Raw genomic sequence first — 14,259 nt, 5'->3', positions numbered from 1 at the left:
TGTCTTTTCAAAGTATATTCTCCCTGACAACATAGACGATGGCTTATCGCTTGCCACCAACACGGGGTGCGGCGGTCTTGACAACCTTGGCGGCCTTCTTGCCCGTTTGGGTACGTGCAGCCTGTGCGGGCTGTAATGTAGACAAACAAGAAAGCACAAAGAAGTAAGCTGGCAATCAATGGACAGGCAGAACAAAGACCACAATCACGATGCAGGTCTCAAAGGCTGCTCTTTTCTACAGTAGAGCCGCCAGCGTTCTGTCTGAAATGCTAAGAACGCGACAGCATAAAGTTAAGAACGGCGGAATTGGTTTTCGGACAGCTTTTTGGGATACGTGTGATCCTGTATGAATTCTAAGAACGCAGCCATTGCTGAAAAATAAGAACAACCCAGGTAAACCCCTTGAAATCGTTCTTGGGCGAGACTCAGAACAAAACACCACTGAAATGGGCTCTAAATGGTTAGGAGTCCACATATCAAAAGATGGAACAAGAGATGGGTAAATCTGGCATGACAGACACAGGCACATGGTGGCATTAAGCATATGTCCACACATGAACATGGCATACTGAGTGAAATGAGGAATGAAAAGTGTTGGCATCCATCTCCATCAAGTTCTTCTGAAGAGCACAATACGGCGCCACAGGCCAAGTGAACATAAATGGCAACATGCGTCATGGATGCCATTCAATATGTTCAATGCAACTCAAAATTAATCCCCAGGCCAGCCGGGGTTAGAATCACTTCCTACGGGTATAAAATACTATGTGCAAAAGAGCAGAGGAAAAGACACCCCGACCAAAAGCTATCAGACATACCTTGGTGGCAGCCTTCTTCTGCTGGTTAGACTTGTTCTTTTCCTTGGCCTGCCTGTGTGGACAAGAAAAAGAGAAAGACCAAAAATTAATACCAGCAATACACACATACACACACATTATCAATCTCCAGGACCACAGTGTTGCGTAACAGATCCACTTAAATTCAGACTGGTTGAAAAATATTGTACAGACGTCGCCTTGCAGGATGTGCATTTGCAAATTGAACTGAACGTGATGTGCACGTGTTTGACATGTACATGAAGTATGCCTATGTTTGAGTTGCATGTGGCTAAACTGCAAGCATCTGCCATCCTGTCTGGAATTCCAGCATTCCAACACCAATGATGGTTGATTTGAAAATAGGATTTGGAAAAGATACTTTGATCGTTTCCATATCCACAGGTCGATCCAGTGAATTCTGCATTCCATCCATGATTGTAACAGCTTCAAATTCTCCAGCACGGGAGTAACAGAGCCAAGCTCCGCAAATCCAAAGGAGTGTCGATTTATGTCTACAAATAGTAAGCATGCATGCGTACAAAAATAAATATTTGTCCATTCAAATAACACACCTGATGAGCTGTTCTCTTTGAGCCTTGCGAACCTCAGGCTTTTGGTTCCTCTTGGCCATAATAGACTCCAAGGTTGCACCCTGGATGGCTCTCTGGAACTTCTGCGTGCGCTTGGTGCGCTTCTTGGCGACCTCCTCCATGGTTCCCTTCTTGTGCTTGCGACGGTAAAGCACAGTCCAGCATATCTTACGGGGGTTCCTTCGCATCAAGAAGGAGTGCTCAGACTTCTGATTGAGGAAGTTGAAGACCTGAAAGCACAGTATAGCCTCCCGAGATCAGCTTCACTGTGACACTGCTTGTTTCGCAAATTTCATCCAAAAATACAATACCTTTCCGTCCACACGGGCATATCGCTTGCCTTTACCGGGGTAGATCTTGTATCCGCTGAACCCGCAAAGGTCCAACCTACGAAAAAAACAGCCATCGTTTAGGTTCTGAAGGTGAAAACTGGAGGAAAACTGCTCTAGGTGGCCAAAATCCACTCACTTCATCAAGGCCGAAGTCGCCGCCATGATCGCTGTTGACAGAGAAAGAGAAAGACTTCGGAGGCATAGCAACGCTTATAGGCCTTGCGCTTGCGCTTCTATTGAGAAAATGGCGTCAAGGCCCAAGACAAAAAATAAATTCAAAAATCGCGATTTTTGCTAGGATGTTTTATGTTTACAAAGGCCATTTATTGGCATTGCCATTGGTTTTATTTACTCCTTCTTTGCTCTTCAGAACGAGTCAAAGACCATCGAGCTAGTAGTTGTCGCTGAACAAGAGTGACGCGAATGCTCTTTCTCGTTCTGCAGTTTTGTAATTTTTGTATGCCGGCGCCTGCTACAACCCTTTTGGTGTGAGGTGTTTTGCTGACAGCATAGCTTTGAAAGGCAGAGGTTTCATTGAAGGTTTCAATCAGCCCTTAGTTCAATGGCTACGAATCAGCCTACGACCATAAGCGCCAGTACCGCTGGCACCACTTGGACCACTGCTCAGCTTGGTAGTAACAGTGTCAGCTCCAGCAGTCGCTCCAGCTTCGAGCATACTCCGCTGCCTGCTGTGACTAACATGCGTGATACAAAGCAAATCGAACATGGACTACAGCGTCTCCGTGATGAGTTTCGTTCAGGAAAACTTGAAGCCTTTGGTCAGTGTATAAGTTTGCATTTCTGTCTGAATTGAGGGCCAGATTTATTCTCTTTTTGTTGTTTCAAACACTTTTAGCAAACGATGAAGAGCTTGAAGCCTTCCAATTCCCCGAAAGGGCAATATACCTGGCATACAGACTTTAGGAGATGGCAAGCCTTGCTGTTCTCACTATGGGCAAGAGCCTCAGATAAGGGGAATATTCCGGGTTCATATTCATATATTATGCTGAATTCACCAATGCCAATGGGAACCGGTTTGAATGGCTCAGAAATGCCGGATATTTTCCCTCTACTATGTAACTTTGTAAGTACTGATGACTGTGCCACGATACTATCTTTTTATGTTCCACCAAACCTTTTTGAATATTATTTTGTGTCATTACAATGCCATCATTGCCCACCAGGTGGTGAGTCTCGTCAAGCAATGGACCGGGTCTGTCAAATGCAACAGCAGCTGGCTTGGCAACATCTTGAGCTTGACAGGCAATTAGATCACAGTCAGGCTGGGTGAGAGCTTACGTATGCTCTGATATTGCTATGCTATTGGAGCAGACATGCTGTAACGTAATTAAGTTGGTAAAAGCGTATTCAATCTACGGAAAGTGTTACGTACACTCCGCCATACAAACTGTTCGAATCACGTAGCTGCCCATTGCAACTCCGAACACGACAGTGTACGACCAAGAGAGAGAGAGAGAGTCATACATTTTACCCCAATCCAATACGGAGCACCTTACTTAGTAGAGCCCCAGTTGCATACTCTACATAGACAACTTTCTGTAAGTGGAGTGCTAACTCGCGCATTCACGGATTTTTCCCGCCCACTTAAGTAAGGTTGGTCAACTTTACTTAGCGCAGAACCTCTTTATTGTTGGGGGTAGTTGTTGCATACCTTAGAGCTAACACTTGTCTACACAGACTGTCATCTCATATGTGTTTGTGTGCGTGCACCATGTGCTTAGCTTTGGATAATGTCCGATTCAATGACAAAATTTAATGTTAGCCCTTAAGGTTTGTACCATCTGCTTGCTGTGGAAAGATGAACAAACCTGACAAGGCATGCTGCATGTTCTCAGTTCTTCTTGGTCTGTGCGTTCTCGATATTTTATCATTGCCTTGTTATACATGTTCCTGTTACAGATCATTGAAGTACGCTGAAGCATCCAGCAAGGGTTTGGATCACTTGATGACACGGGTGAGAAAGACAAACTAACTTACAGTCTGTTGCTCTTTGCCCTGATCTGCCTTTTCTGAACAGGCGTGGAGCCAGCTCCTGAGAGGTTGTAGAGGAGGGTGTTTCAAATAGGAACGGTTTGACAGCAAAATTATATAGACCTAAACCGATCATCCGTGTGGATTGTTCACTCGAAATATGTTTGTGGAAGGTAGCTGGCATGTTGAAGTTTGCTCTGAGGCCAGAGTCCATCGAAGTGAGCCAATCCTTTGTGTTGGCCCGTTGCCTCCAAGTTGCCCGATTTTTCGTTTCAAATTTTGGTTTTATAGGGGTTGCTCCAAACTGGAACGCTCAATGCAGTGCACATCAAGTTCACCCGGAGTTCTGAAATTAGGTAATTTGCTATCGCTCCACGACGGCCAGTACAGAGAAACAATAAGCCTTGTGTGTGCTTCCATTAGTTTTCATTGGTATACGGTGCTTTATAGGCGAGAGGCGAGCTGCTGTTTACCTGCGACAAGAAGTGGATTTTTCGAAAGACGTAAAAACTCATGTCGCAGTGTGAAGCAACACGTCAAAAATTTACCTGCTTGGTATGGTGCTTCTGGTCATCACAGAGCCACGAACTTTTGGCTCGGAGTAAAACACACCGTAGTCTCACTGTGACATAATTATTCCCGTAGCTATGCAGAAGACGTTACTTCAGTAACGTCTGGCGCTAGCCAGGGTCCACACAGCTTTAATTTGGTGTTTGTTTGTGTCACACCTGGCGCTATCCGTATCTGACGGCAAAAAAGCATAGGATGTTATAAATTCTTCAATTCTCCTTTTTTTCAGGCATATCCTGGGATTCGAACCCGCACTATTGCCCTACATGCATTCCCCCATACACTTCGCATTCATACCCATTCTTCCAAGTTGCTTTAGGTTATTATCTTGCGTTTGAAAGCCCTATTTGAATATTGCGGGCAGCTGTATATGGCCAGCTGTGTTTGATGGTACGGGAGACGGTGTCGTATTACCCTCGATCGTACCTGTCCCGTACCTATCCCCTACCGTACCGTGCCATCAAAGACGGCTGGCCACAATGCATATTCAAATAGGGCTTTCAAATGCAAGATCTCAATGTGAAACAACTTGGAAGAATTAGTATGTATGCGAAGTGTATCGGGGGATGCATGCAGGGCGCTCTTAGTGCGGGTTCGAATCCCAGGTTATGCCTGAAAAAAAAGGAATTTTTTAAAGAATTTATAACATCCCTATGCTTTTTTTTTGTCTAGGTCATCAAGGCAAAAAAAACATAGCGTAGGGCCCTGAGCTTCCAAGCTCTCTCGTTATGTTTTCTAATCAAAATACCAAGGGAGAAAGTGAATATTGGGTCCGTTCCGGTTTACGACATAATCTCCTATTTGAAACATCCTCCTCTACAGCCCCAGGGCCGATCTTCCATGCCCAATTCCATTATCATGGGAGGATGAACCTCTAGCTCTATGCCACATCGTGTCTGGGTGTTTCAGCTACATATTCCACTAGCAACTGATATACTAGTATAGACAACGGAGTAGTCCTTGCTGGACAAGAAGAACAGTTTAGGCAAAGACTCTAGCGAGGGGTGTACGAGAATAGCTATCAGCATTTTCACGTAAATACTGTCACGCTGGACATTCCACGAAGGCTGGAATTAGTACGGTCATGGTCGTACCAGTGGCGCCGGCCCTGCTGGAATACTGTTGAGCTTTGCCAGTGCCAGGAGTTGCTCCAGCTGCAAGCATACTCTGCTACTTTCTGTGAGAACTCTAAATCTATTCATTGTGGTTTATGTCGGTTTAGGGATCTATTACTGTAAAAGCCATATATATAACGAAGTGCTAACTCTAACGAGTTAACGAGGAGAAATCTGTCGTTAAAATAGAAATCGTTATACCGAAATCGATACATATATTATTGTCCTATTGAGCGTTGAGAATGAGTGAGAATCGTTACCTTTGGTACACGTAAACTAGTCAATTTTGGGAAATCGTTATAATATATGCACCTCGTTAGAATAATGGCTTTTACAGTATCGTGGAGGAAGGCTTTCACCACAATTGAGGAACTACAAGTGTGTTTCAAAAGTGTAGACCTCTTGACTTTTTCAAATAAATCACATACTTTTTTTAGTTAAAAAAAAAGAATTTGGGATATTGCTCAAGTAGTTCCCCCGATTTTTCTCATAAGATTTCTAGGCGATTGGATACCGTATTATCTCTCTTATAAACACAGGTCTCCATTATAAGCACAGGTCGGAGGGCTGTTGAGATTACAAACGCAGTCTCCAACATAGTCCCAGTGATAATACTGGAATGCAGCTGTGCGCATGCGCTTCCGCATCATTCTTTTTTCTTCTCTCTGTTCTCTAATCATGAAATCTGAGTTAATTAAATTCCAATTTGAGTGTGTTACCGCTATGCAACTTTCTTGACTTTTTCATGGTTGAAAAATATAAACACAGTCTCCAGTATTATCACGGTCTCCTCTATAAGCACGGGTGCGAGGTGGGTTGAAAAAATATAAGTACCGTGTTTATAAGGGAGATAATACGGTACCAAACGTCAAATTTCGGAATTTTATGCACAAAGTGATCACAGATTTTATGTGGTATAGGTGCAGGCGTGACGGTTTTTTTAAACCTGATGTCTATACTTTTGAAACGCACTGCAAATTTTTCTTTTTGTGCTTCACAACGGTGGCTACAATACAGCTGGCTTGGCTATGTAGCAGTGTCTTTCCTGTTTGTCGTGTTGCCCTCATGTTGCCTTTGCCTTGTGTTGATTCTTTTCTCAGCTCACGGATCTTGGCTCTGCTGTGTATCCTACCTCTCTTGACCAAACGCTACTGCACGATCTGTCACTGCGGTGACTGGTAGTTTCTGTTGTCGTTCATACCTGGATTGTGTGTGTAGCTGTTATTTTAGTGTTCGCACGTTCTGGTATGCAGTTTATAGGCCAAAAACTGGATAAGTGTGCAGCTGTGTAACGTATTTGTTGAGACTGGGCAAGCAAGAGGTCCACAATGTAAGAGAAGGTACAATGCACTGTCAGTTTCAAGAGCTTTGCTGTTGTTCTGTAATTGGCTAGTTTTCCTTGACGTGCGTACTGCCGACTCCAGTCAAACACTACGCGAACAGCCAAGTATGTCAAGTCGCAGCGGTTCGCCAGCAAAGAGCCAAGGAAGCGGACAATCGGAGCAGACAGCCACCTTAGTGTAGAGCACGGTCATTCGGACTGGTGTCTGAAGTGAAGCTGAACTGTATACAAGTATAAATCATTCACTCTGGTGGCTGGACTCTCCTCGGATATTGTAGATAGCATGTACTCGGATATTGTAGATACACGTAGCATGTGCATGTAATTCTGCTTTTCTGTGTCCTGGAATAATTTGTCAATGCCTCTTGAGTCTGCATTTTCTCCTACTGCACAAACATGTACGGATGACTGACCGGTGTTAATGCAGCACATGCAACTTCTATAATTGTTTGATACCGATATTCCTCAAGCCAACCGACCAGATATAAACTTCCATGGCGACTTCCCCTCAGTATTTAAATTAAATGTATTACTGGTACCTGTACTTTCATTATTCTTCAAGATAATTTGGTGCCAGCATTGGAAAGGAGTCGTAGTAAAAAAAAACAATTTCACTTGAATGGTCAACGTAAACCAAAACCCAGGCTGGTCTAAAAAGAAGTCTACCCATGATATGAAGGATTGGACAATCTGGCTGCTGATGGGCACTTGCTGAGCTCGTCTCGGTTTGAACTGGCATAACAGTTCTTGGGGCAAACCAGAAGTGCTGGTCCTCGGCAAGCGGCCTGCCAGACGTGGATTGCAGTGTCTGAACAACTTGTTGATTGTACATAGTACATATCCATTGGTTCAGTTATCGTTCTCAGTAAGACGCACGATGCAGTTTCTCTGGTGTCGATACTGTTTGAAGTCAGCGACTGCCCAGCTCACACGCAAGGAACACGGACATGGGCAAGAGATCAAGTATCTCTCTGTATCATGGCTAGATGGGTCATGTTAGCAAACCCTCTAATTCCTTCCATGCCTGTCGGAGCTGCCCAGATGTCATGAGCATTATAGTACGCGAGGGACGCTCACGCACACCACCTTTCCTCGATATCCAAGTGCTTTCGGACAATGGAAACGAGTAGCTACAAGTACAGTGGTTGAGAAACAGTTCGTCCTCGAGATTGATGAATATCTGTTCATTTCCATCACTGGACTCGGCTGCTGCTGCCGCCGATGCACCATCAGCCTTTTTCTTCTTCTTTTTCTGGCCAGTTGAACCCTTGCTACTGCGCAGCGCACTCTCAACTGATTTGCACATTATTACAAATTGGTCAAACTTGTATGTGCTGTCAGCTTTAGCGGCTTCTTTTAAATCCTCCTGCAGTGCTCCATGCAGGGAGATCGCCAATTCCTGTGGAAGGTTGATCATCCTCTCATTGACAAGCAGAGCTACATTGCTTTTACCGCTAGCTCCCAATGCGGCCGCGAGTCGTGCCTTAGTCTCTACGCTACCGAACTCATCACATTTCGTCAGGATCAGCTCCCTGAGAGATTGGATAGATGGTTTCTTGCTGTGTTGTTTCAAGCTTAGCGGGCTGATGACACCGAACACTTCATCGTCAGCATCACCAACTTTCAACACACTGGAGACATCAGGCTGTGCCAGGACAGTATCAGCCAAATCAGACAAATTCACATCACATCCTGTCAGCAACTGATTCAGCAAGTTCTTGATGCCATGAAAGTCTCCTTCCTTGGGCATAAAACCTTCGAACACAGCCTCGATCTCTGAACCACTGTCACCAGCATCCTCTCCGTCAGATACAGCCACGTCACTACCATCATCCAAATCTTCTTCGTGATCCATTTCAGCAGGTACTGGATCGTCCCCTACTCTACGGCTTTTACCACCGTTCCTTTTCGCACTGGACATCTTTCTGCAAGTGTAATACTACCTCTGGCCTGCTGCAGCTGGAAGATGATTACGAGAAAATAATAATTGCACACAGCGTGGCAATGCACAGGGCTGCAGGATATGAGATCGAGAATAGGCGCTGTTCACACAAGGCATTACGTCATGTTTTGGGCCTCGAAAAACCCCGGGAAAGCGTTTTGGGTGGCAGAGACCTAGCGCATGGCGTTGGCATTTATCCACGAGGTGAAATATGAAAGTAGGAAGCGGTATTTTGGTCTTTCGCCTGGTCTTTTCTTTCTTGTTGGCTGTTGCCTATGGACGCTCTGGACCATGTCTGCCCAGTCGTCAGCTGAGGACCGCCTGAAGAAGTCCAGTTCGTTATGGGAATCGACTTTGCGCAAGAAAAACTCTTCGTCATGGAAAGTGGGGGAAATGAGGCTGTACCTGCAGCTGAAAGGCGAAGACGACTCTGGAAAGAAAGCTGACCTGCAAAAGAGGTGAGACACACAAAACACCTTGTCCTCTGTGTACGTGTAAGGATGCAATAAAAAATTGATATTACTCCTGAAATTGCTGTGGGAATAGTTTCCAAATAATAATAAAATGCGCAATAATATTATTATCATTCGCTGTACACACGTTTTTGTATTTGTGCAGAGTGTCGGCACTGCTGCTGTCTGGGACTGTGACTGGTGAGCTTGAGGATGACACCGCTGGAGCCTCGTCATCTGATGTCCGTTTTCCTGACAGAGGATGGAAGAAGCTGGTGGATGTGACGCAGGAGGAGCTGAAGATGAAGTTCTCAATCTTCTCCCTCATGGACTACTTCATGTGCAGGAAGTCGTCTGATGGTCTGGATGCTGACGACATGAGAGCTGTGTCCTCCCATAGCTTTGGACTCTACAGCAAGAAGTACTGCCGAGATGGAGAGGTGTGCCTGGAGAATGGGACGGTGTATTTCCGTGGGTTTTGCAAGGCAGAGATGAAGACGTCGATGCGGTATAAAATAGCAATGGCAATGAAACGCGAGCCCTCTGTACGGATCATCTATGCGTCTTGTGAGTGCCGAGCTGGCATTGGCCCATCAGCCAGCTGCAAGCACATCGGGGCCATGTGCTATGGACTAGAGGAATTCTGCCGACGAGGGATATTCACTGGGATGACCTGCTCAACCAGTGACCTACAGGCTTGGAGCGCACCACCAGGCAAAAGGCGAGTTTCTGACATGGAGTTCGCTAAGCCTGTGTTCAACCATACCCCGAAGTCAACCTCCAGTCGTGCGTCCTTCGATCCACGTGCTGCCACCGCTCCAAAAGACTCTGCACCAGAAGAGCGACAGAGACTCTTTGACTTGTTGAGCTCTTGCTCCCAACCAGCCAATATCCTGGACACTCTGCGGCCATGCTCTACCTCTCCTGCTCAGACAACCACCTGCTCCACTGGATCAACCGACTGCCGGTCAGTGCCGGAGCTAGTGCAGCTGATGAAGGAGTCCAGGACGTACCGCAGCACATTCCGACCTGATGGCAGTGTTGTCGTGGCATGGTGTGATATGTTCATGCGTCATATGCAAGTGTCCAGGCAGCAACGCCATGCACTGGAGTATCGAACTCGTGGGCAGGCTGGTAACCGGCAGTGGAAAATGCAAAGGTATGTCTGAGGATAGTGTACTGCATTCAGTCCAGGAAAGTCTGCAGGCACATAACACTATCCAAAACATGACGAGTGTATACTGTTTTCATGCTTTTGTTGACGACTTTGTTTAGGCCATGACTTTACAACACTTTCAAGTATGTTCAAATTCACCCAACACTGCAGATTGGTTGGTTCATGTGTATGTCCCTCTGGTGTGTTCATTTCGTGCCCTATGCAACAGGTACGGGCGACTCACAGCATCCAACTTCGGCGTGATTGTGAAGTGCAAATCAGCACATCCGTCGTTGGTGAAACGCCTTCTATCCCAGTCAGTTATCAACAGTCCGGCCTTGTCGTGGGGCAGAGAGCATGAAGATGAAGCCGTCCGCATCTACTTGGAGAAGCAGCACATGTCTGGCATGAATGGCCTGTGTGTCTCACGGCGTGGTCTTGTTGTCATGCAGTGTGGGTACGTTGCTGCCAGCCCAGATGGAATCGTATTCGTCCCGACCCAGCCGCTGACATCGCAAATGGGTTTACTTGAGGTCAAATGCCCATATTCCCATCGTCACCACTCTCCCCAAGATGCATGCATGGAGTCTGGCTCCAACCCATTCTACTGCACATGGTCAGATGGAGGTTTATGCCTACGGCGACAACATGACTATTTCTATCAAGTGCAAGGTGGCATGGCAGTTGCTGAAGTGCAGTGGTGCGACTTTGTCGTGTGGACGCCAATGGGCATCGCTATACAGCGAATCCCATTCGACGCGGCGTTCTGGAAGGAGCAGATGGAGCCGAAATTGACCGGCTTCTACCGTGGTTGGCTGCTTCCGCAACTTCTTCACCCACAAGAAGAGCCCGTCTGCTACACGGATGTTGCCCCTGCCGACCTCACCCAGCTCAATGTGCCGCCGCCAGTGTCGTGTGCTCTACAAGATGCCGCCACCTCTCCAACGCAAGAGAAGGATAGCCCGCCACGACAGGTGTGCGCTGCAGAAGATGCTGCCAAGTCTCCAACGCAAGGAAATGTGGACCGGCAGCAACGTATGTCAACCGCCACAGGAGTCTCATCCTGCTGCCAAGGTTGTTCATTTGATCGAGCATTGGCATTGCATCCGTGCAAAGTCTGTGCCCATCAGTTCCATCATATGTGCACGAATGATGACATGGGCAAAGTTTGCAGTTGCTGCTTGAGAGCTCATGGTGACGTCAGTCTTTGACGTGTTCATTGGCTGCCACCATTGCTACATGTATTTCCCCACCCTATGGACGGTGGAGCTGTGGCAATGCATCCACATGAACGGCTACGCATGCATACGGTGTACATACTTATATTGTCAGTGTACATAATGTCTAGTGTTTTATTGCCAGTGTACAGAACATGAAAGTGGATACAGCCCCACGTCACACCATTTTTTTTACAACCATACGTGAACATAGCCCACTTTATTGCCGTACATGACAGCCACACACATGCTTGTGATTTGTATGGTTGCTTCCATGATCCATTGAGTTACTTTCATAGAACGCACTTTTGTCACTTCATGCTGAAAAGAAAAGAGGAGAAATACAGGCAGTGATATTGCTATGGTGGTGACAGCAGTCACGTGTGGAAAATAGCAACGGATGCATGGTGGGGGGTTGGGGGGGGGGGGGAAGAGGCTCACAGAAGCAAACACTGGGACAGGCCATCATGAACCTGTCAGTAACTGAACGCATTGAGCAGTAACGGTGCAGCAAGAAATGGAAGGAAGCTATGTAATGAGCTGCGCACCAAAATCGGCAACCACACAGCAAACCAGAAATATGGCATCAGCAATGTCAAAGTGAGCGGATAGAATAAAATCCAGGATGTGAAAGTTCTTTATTCGTTCGGTAGCACGTTCTACATGAACGCGTAGCGAGGCAACGCGGCGGGTCTGCACCAACTCCTTTTCGGTCAGCTGTTGGCCATTCTTGATGAACGGTGGTATGTTGACATAGGCACCCCGTTCTGAGGTAACAAGAAACAAGAAGCACAGTTTATAAGCTTCCAAGGAAAACTTGCTTACACCACCATTTCCAGCATTGACTGCACAACACATCTACTGTAAGGAGGAGTTTACAGCACTGATCGCAACCATAAAGTATTGTTCACCAAAAGGAAACAAAACAGGGGACATACCTTCACAGAGTTCCTTGATTGTGAATCCTTTGTCCGCCATGACTGAGTCACCTTTGTCCAGCAAATCCAGCACTCCACACGTCTTGGTGATTTCACGGTCAGAAACTGACCCACCATACAGGGAAGAGATGAACGAGATAGCTCCACTGGGTGTGATGCAAACTAGAGCTTTGAATGTGTTTCTATTCTTGTACGTTGACCAGGTGACTCTCTGAGTGTCGGGGTCGGAGGGAATCTGGATGGGGAACTCGGTGCAATCGATTATAGTGCGTGTGGTGGGGTATAGGTCGCGGAACTTCTGGGGCATAGCGGCATCGATCTACAGGTTAGTAGATAGAACATGGGCACATAGCACACACACACACATACACACACACACACCAATGGGACTCAATTCTCGAAAGACCAGATCAAGCACAGACACTGATGCGATCGTATGTAAGGTATACTTTAGGAAAAAAATAAACCAGCCCTATTGCAATCCAAAAGGCTGGACTCACTAACGACCAGTAATGGGTTAGGCTTCAGCTGTTGAGCCACGGGCATATCATCAACAGACATAAATCATTCTGGCATGACAACTAACCTGCGCTCTAGACGGCCAGGCGGGTAGCTGTGCGGACTTGAAGGCGTGGTACATGACCATAAGGTACGAGGTGAAGATGCGGCTCACAGTACCTGCACTGATTGAAAACCTCTGAGCCAGGTCTTCGTTAGGACAATCCAGCCGCAACTTCATGAACGTAAGGAGCAGGCTGTTTTCATCGTCCAAGGCCCTCACACACTGACGTTGCCGTTCACCTATGCAGTGGGCACAGTACATTGAACCGAGACATGTATGACATGGCCCACGAAAAGAAGTTTGATTTGCCAGGAGGATGGAGACTCACAGCACTGAGTATGGAAATTATGGTACCGACACAAGTAGGTTCCGTACTACTGAAGTCATTCCACCCAACAACATTGCAAAGCACAGTATTTACATCATCAAAATCTAGCACAGAGCAGATAACATCCTCACCTGTTCTTGCTCCATTCCATAAGGTCATCCCCTTGCAGTGGGGCTCCAGGAAAGCCACCAATGCCTGAAATTGCTCATAGCTGGGGATACCAGTATAGAACTTGGTGAGGCTGTCACTGTTGCAAATCCTGGCGACAGAAAACTCTGGTGCTGGTGCTGTGGCAGTTTCCTCCAACTTGACTCGCAGTGCCTCATTCTCCTGTGTCAACTTCTGCACCTCCATCCGCAACCGTGTGTTCTCCTCCAAACATTCCTGGATCTGAGTTCGCACTTCACTAATCTGCTCATCAACGCTGGGCAGGGATGGTGATGGCTGCTCCTCACAAGTGCTTTCACATGTTTCAGGCTTCGCTGCTGACGGTTGGGGCGTTTTGTCCTGATGTGTCTTCAGAGCCACGCGTTCTTTTGGCGTTTTCCTCGTCTTCTCTGCTGCTGACCATGCGAACAGCGTTGGGATAGGATGCTCCTTGGAGCGCTTTCCGCCAACAAAATGAGCGCCGCAGACCCTTGTCGAGCTGCCCACAACCACACTCGATGTCCGCATGTTGTGGAGCCACTTTTTGAGTGTAGGCTTCTTTCCCAGAGGAAGACGGTGAAAAGAAAGCTTTGTTCCATCTTTCCGCTTGCCACCCCGATTAGAGCAGCCAAAGACGCAGCAAGTCTTCGTCATCGTGTCTAAACGACTACAACCACTTCCTCCACAGTCGACAGATAACCTGAACCTAACTAAACCAAAATGTAAGTTTGTTCTTTCTTCAAACAACGAAGCCCAAA

General features: G+C 46.6%; 5 protein-coding genes across 5 annotated transcripts; 2 read left to right on the top strand and 3 right to left on the bottom strand.

The window, feature by feature from the left end:
• Positions 1 to 1,980, bottom strand: LOC135814210 (large ribosomal subunit protein eL24-like). The gene is made up of 5 exons (XM_065327298.1): positions 1,877 to 1,980; positions 1,720 to 1,795; positions 1,391 to 1,638; positions 819 to 870; positions 1 to 130 (listed from the first exon to the last, which is right to left on the bottom strand). The coding sequence occupies exons 1-5, from the start codon at positions 1,900 to 1,902 to the stop codon at positions 44 to 46; spliced, it is 489 nt and encodes a 162-aa protein (XP_065183370.1). The 5' UTR covers positions 1,903 to 1,980; the 3' UTR covers positions 1 to 43.
• Positions 1,981 to 2,063: 83 nt separating this feature from the next.
• Positions 2,064 to 7,379, top strand: LOC135814214 (coiled-coil domain-containing protein 28A-like). The gene is made up of 5 exons (XM_065327304.1): positions 2,064 to 2,519; positions 2,925 to 3,027; positions 3,661 to 3,715; positions 6,518 to 6,540; positions 6,842 to 7,379. Exons 1-5 carry the CDS (start codon positions 2,303 to 2,305, stop codon positions 6,939 to 6,941), a joined length of 498 nt encoding a protein of 165 aa, XP_065183376.1. The 5' UTR covers positions 2,064 to 2,302; the 3' UTR covers positions 6,942 to 7,379.
• On the bottom strand, positions 7,268 to 8,783 carry LOC135814213 (protein BCCIP homolog). Its single transcript, XM_065327303.1, has one exon. It carries the CDS (start codon positions 8,678 to 8,680, stop codon positions 7,751 to 7,753), a length of 930 nt encoding a protein of 309 aa, XP_065183375.1. The 5' UTR covers positions 8,681 to 8,783; the 3' UTR covers positions 7,268 to 7,750.
• A 209-nt stretch (positions 8,784 to 8,992) lies between these two features.
• LOC135813389 (uncharacterized) lies at positions 8,993 to 11,520 on the top strand. The gene is made up of 3 exons (XM_065326487.1): positions 8,993 to 9,159; positions 9,320 to 10,312; positions 10,539 to 11,520. The coding sequence occupies exons 1-3, from the start codon at positions 8,993 to 8,995 to the stop codon at positions 11,518 to 11,520; spliced, it is 2,142 nt and encodes a 713-aa protein (XP_065182559.1).
• A 338-nt stretch (positions 11,521 to 11,858) lies between these two features.
• Positions 11,859 to 14,243, bottom strand: LOC135814208 (uncharacterized). Its single transcript, XM_065327296.1, has 4 exons — positions 13,486 to 14,243; positions 13,051 to 13,265; positions 12,465 to 12,783; positions 11,859 to 12,293 (listed from the first exon to the last, which is right to left on the bottom strand). The coding sequence occupies exons 1-4, from the start codon at positions 14,153 to 14,155 to the stop codon at positions 12,055 to 12,057; spliced, it is 1,443 nt and encodes a 480-aa protein (XP_065183368.1). The 5' UTR covers positions 14,156 to 14,243; the 3' UTR covers positions 11,859 to 12,054.
• Between the last annotated feature and the right edge of the window lie 16 nt (positions 14,244 to 14,259).

Source organism: Sycon ciliatum, chromosome 4, assembly GCF_964019385.1.
Source record: "Sycon ciliatum chromosome 4, ocSycCili1.1, whole genome shotgun sequence".
NCBI lineage: Eukaryota > Metazoa > Porifera > Calcarea > Leucosolenida > Sycettidae > Sycon > Sycon ciliatum.
The sequence above is the reverse complement of the archived record's forward strand: the minus strand, read 5'-3'. Positions and strand labels throughout refer to the sequence as shown.

Excerpts from the sequence above, each read along its gene's own strand:
- LOC135814214 (XM_065327304.1), top strand. The coding sequence starts at position 2,303 with ATGGCTACGAATCAGCCTACGACCATAAGCGCCAGTACCGCTGGCACC. Across the intron at positions 3,716-6,517 it reads TGGATCACTTGATGACACGG|CTCACGGATCTTGGCTCTGC; the intron begins GTGAGAAAGACA and ends TTCTTTTCTCAG. Across the intron at positions 6,541-6,841 it reads ACGGATCTTGGCTCTGCTGT|TCAAACACTACGCGAACAGC; the intron begins GTATCCTACCTC and ends TGCCGACTCCAG.
- LOC135814208 (XM_065327296.1), bottom strand. The coding sequence starts at position 14,155 with ATGACGAAGACTTGCTGCGTCTTTGGCTGCTCTAATCGGGGTGGCAAG. Across the intron at positions 13,266-13,485 it reads ATGGAATGGAGCAAGAACAG|GTGAACGGCAACGTCAGTGT; the intron begins GTGAGGATGTTA and ends CCCACTGCATAG. Across the intron at positions 12,784-13,050 it reads CCTGGCCGTCTAGAGCGCAG|ATCGATGCCGCTATGCCCCA; the intron begins GTTAGTTGTCAT and ends ACTAACCTGTAG.
- LOC135814210 (XM_065327298.1), bottom strand. The coding sequence starts at position 1,902 with ATGGCGGCGACTTCGGCCTTGATGAA. Across the intron at positions 1,796-1,876 it reads GCGACTTCGGCCTTGATGAA|GTTGGACCTTTGCGGGTTCA; the intron begins GTGAGTGGATTT and ends TTTTTTTCGTAG. Across the intron at positions 871-1,390 it reads CAAAGAGAACAGCTCATCAG|GCAGGCCAAGGAAAAGAACA; the intron begins GTGTGTTATTTG and ends TTGTCCACACAG.
- LOC135813389 (XM_065326487.1), top strand. The coding sequence starts at position 8,993 with ATGTCTGCCCAGTCGTCAGCTGAGGACCGCCTGAAGAAGTCCAGTTCG. Across the intron at positions 9,160-9,319 it reads AAAGCTGACCTGCAAAAGAG|AGTGTCGGCACTGCTGCTGT; the intron begins GTGAGACACACA and ends GTATTTGTGCAG. Across the intron at positions 10,313-10,538 it reads CGGCAGTGGAAAATGCAAAG|GTACGGGCGACTCACAGCAT; the intron begins GTATGTCTGAGG and ends CCTATGCAACAG.
- LOC135814213 (XM_065327303.1), bottom strand. The coding sequence starts at position 8,680 with ATGTCCAGTGCGAAAAGGAACGGTGGTAAAAGCCGTAGAGTAGGGGAC.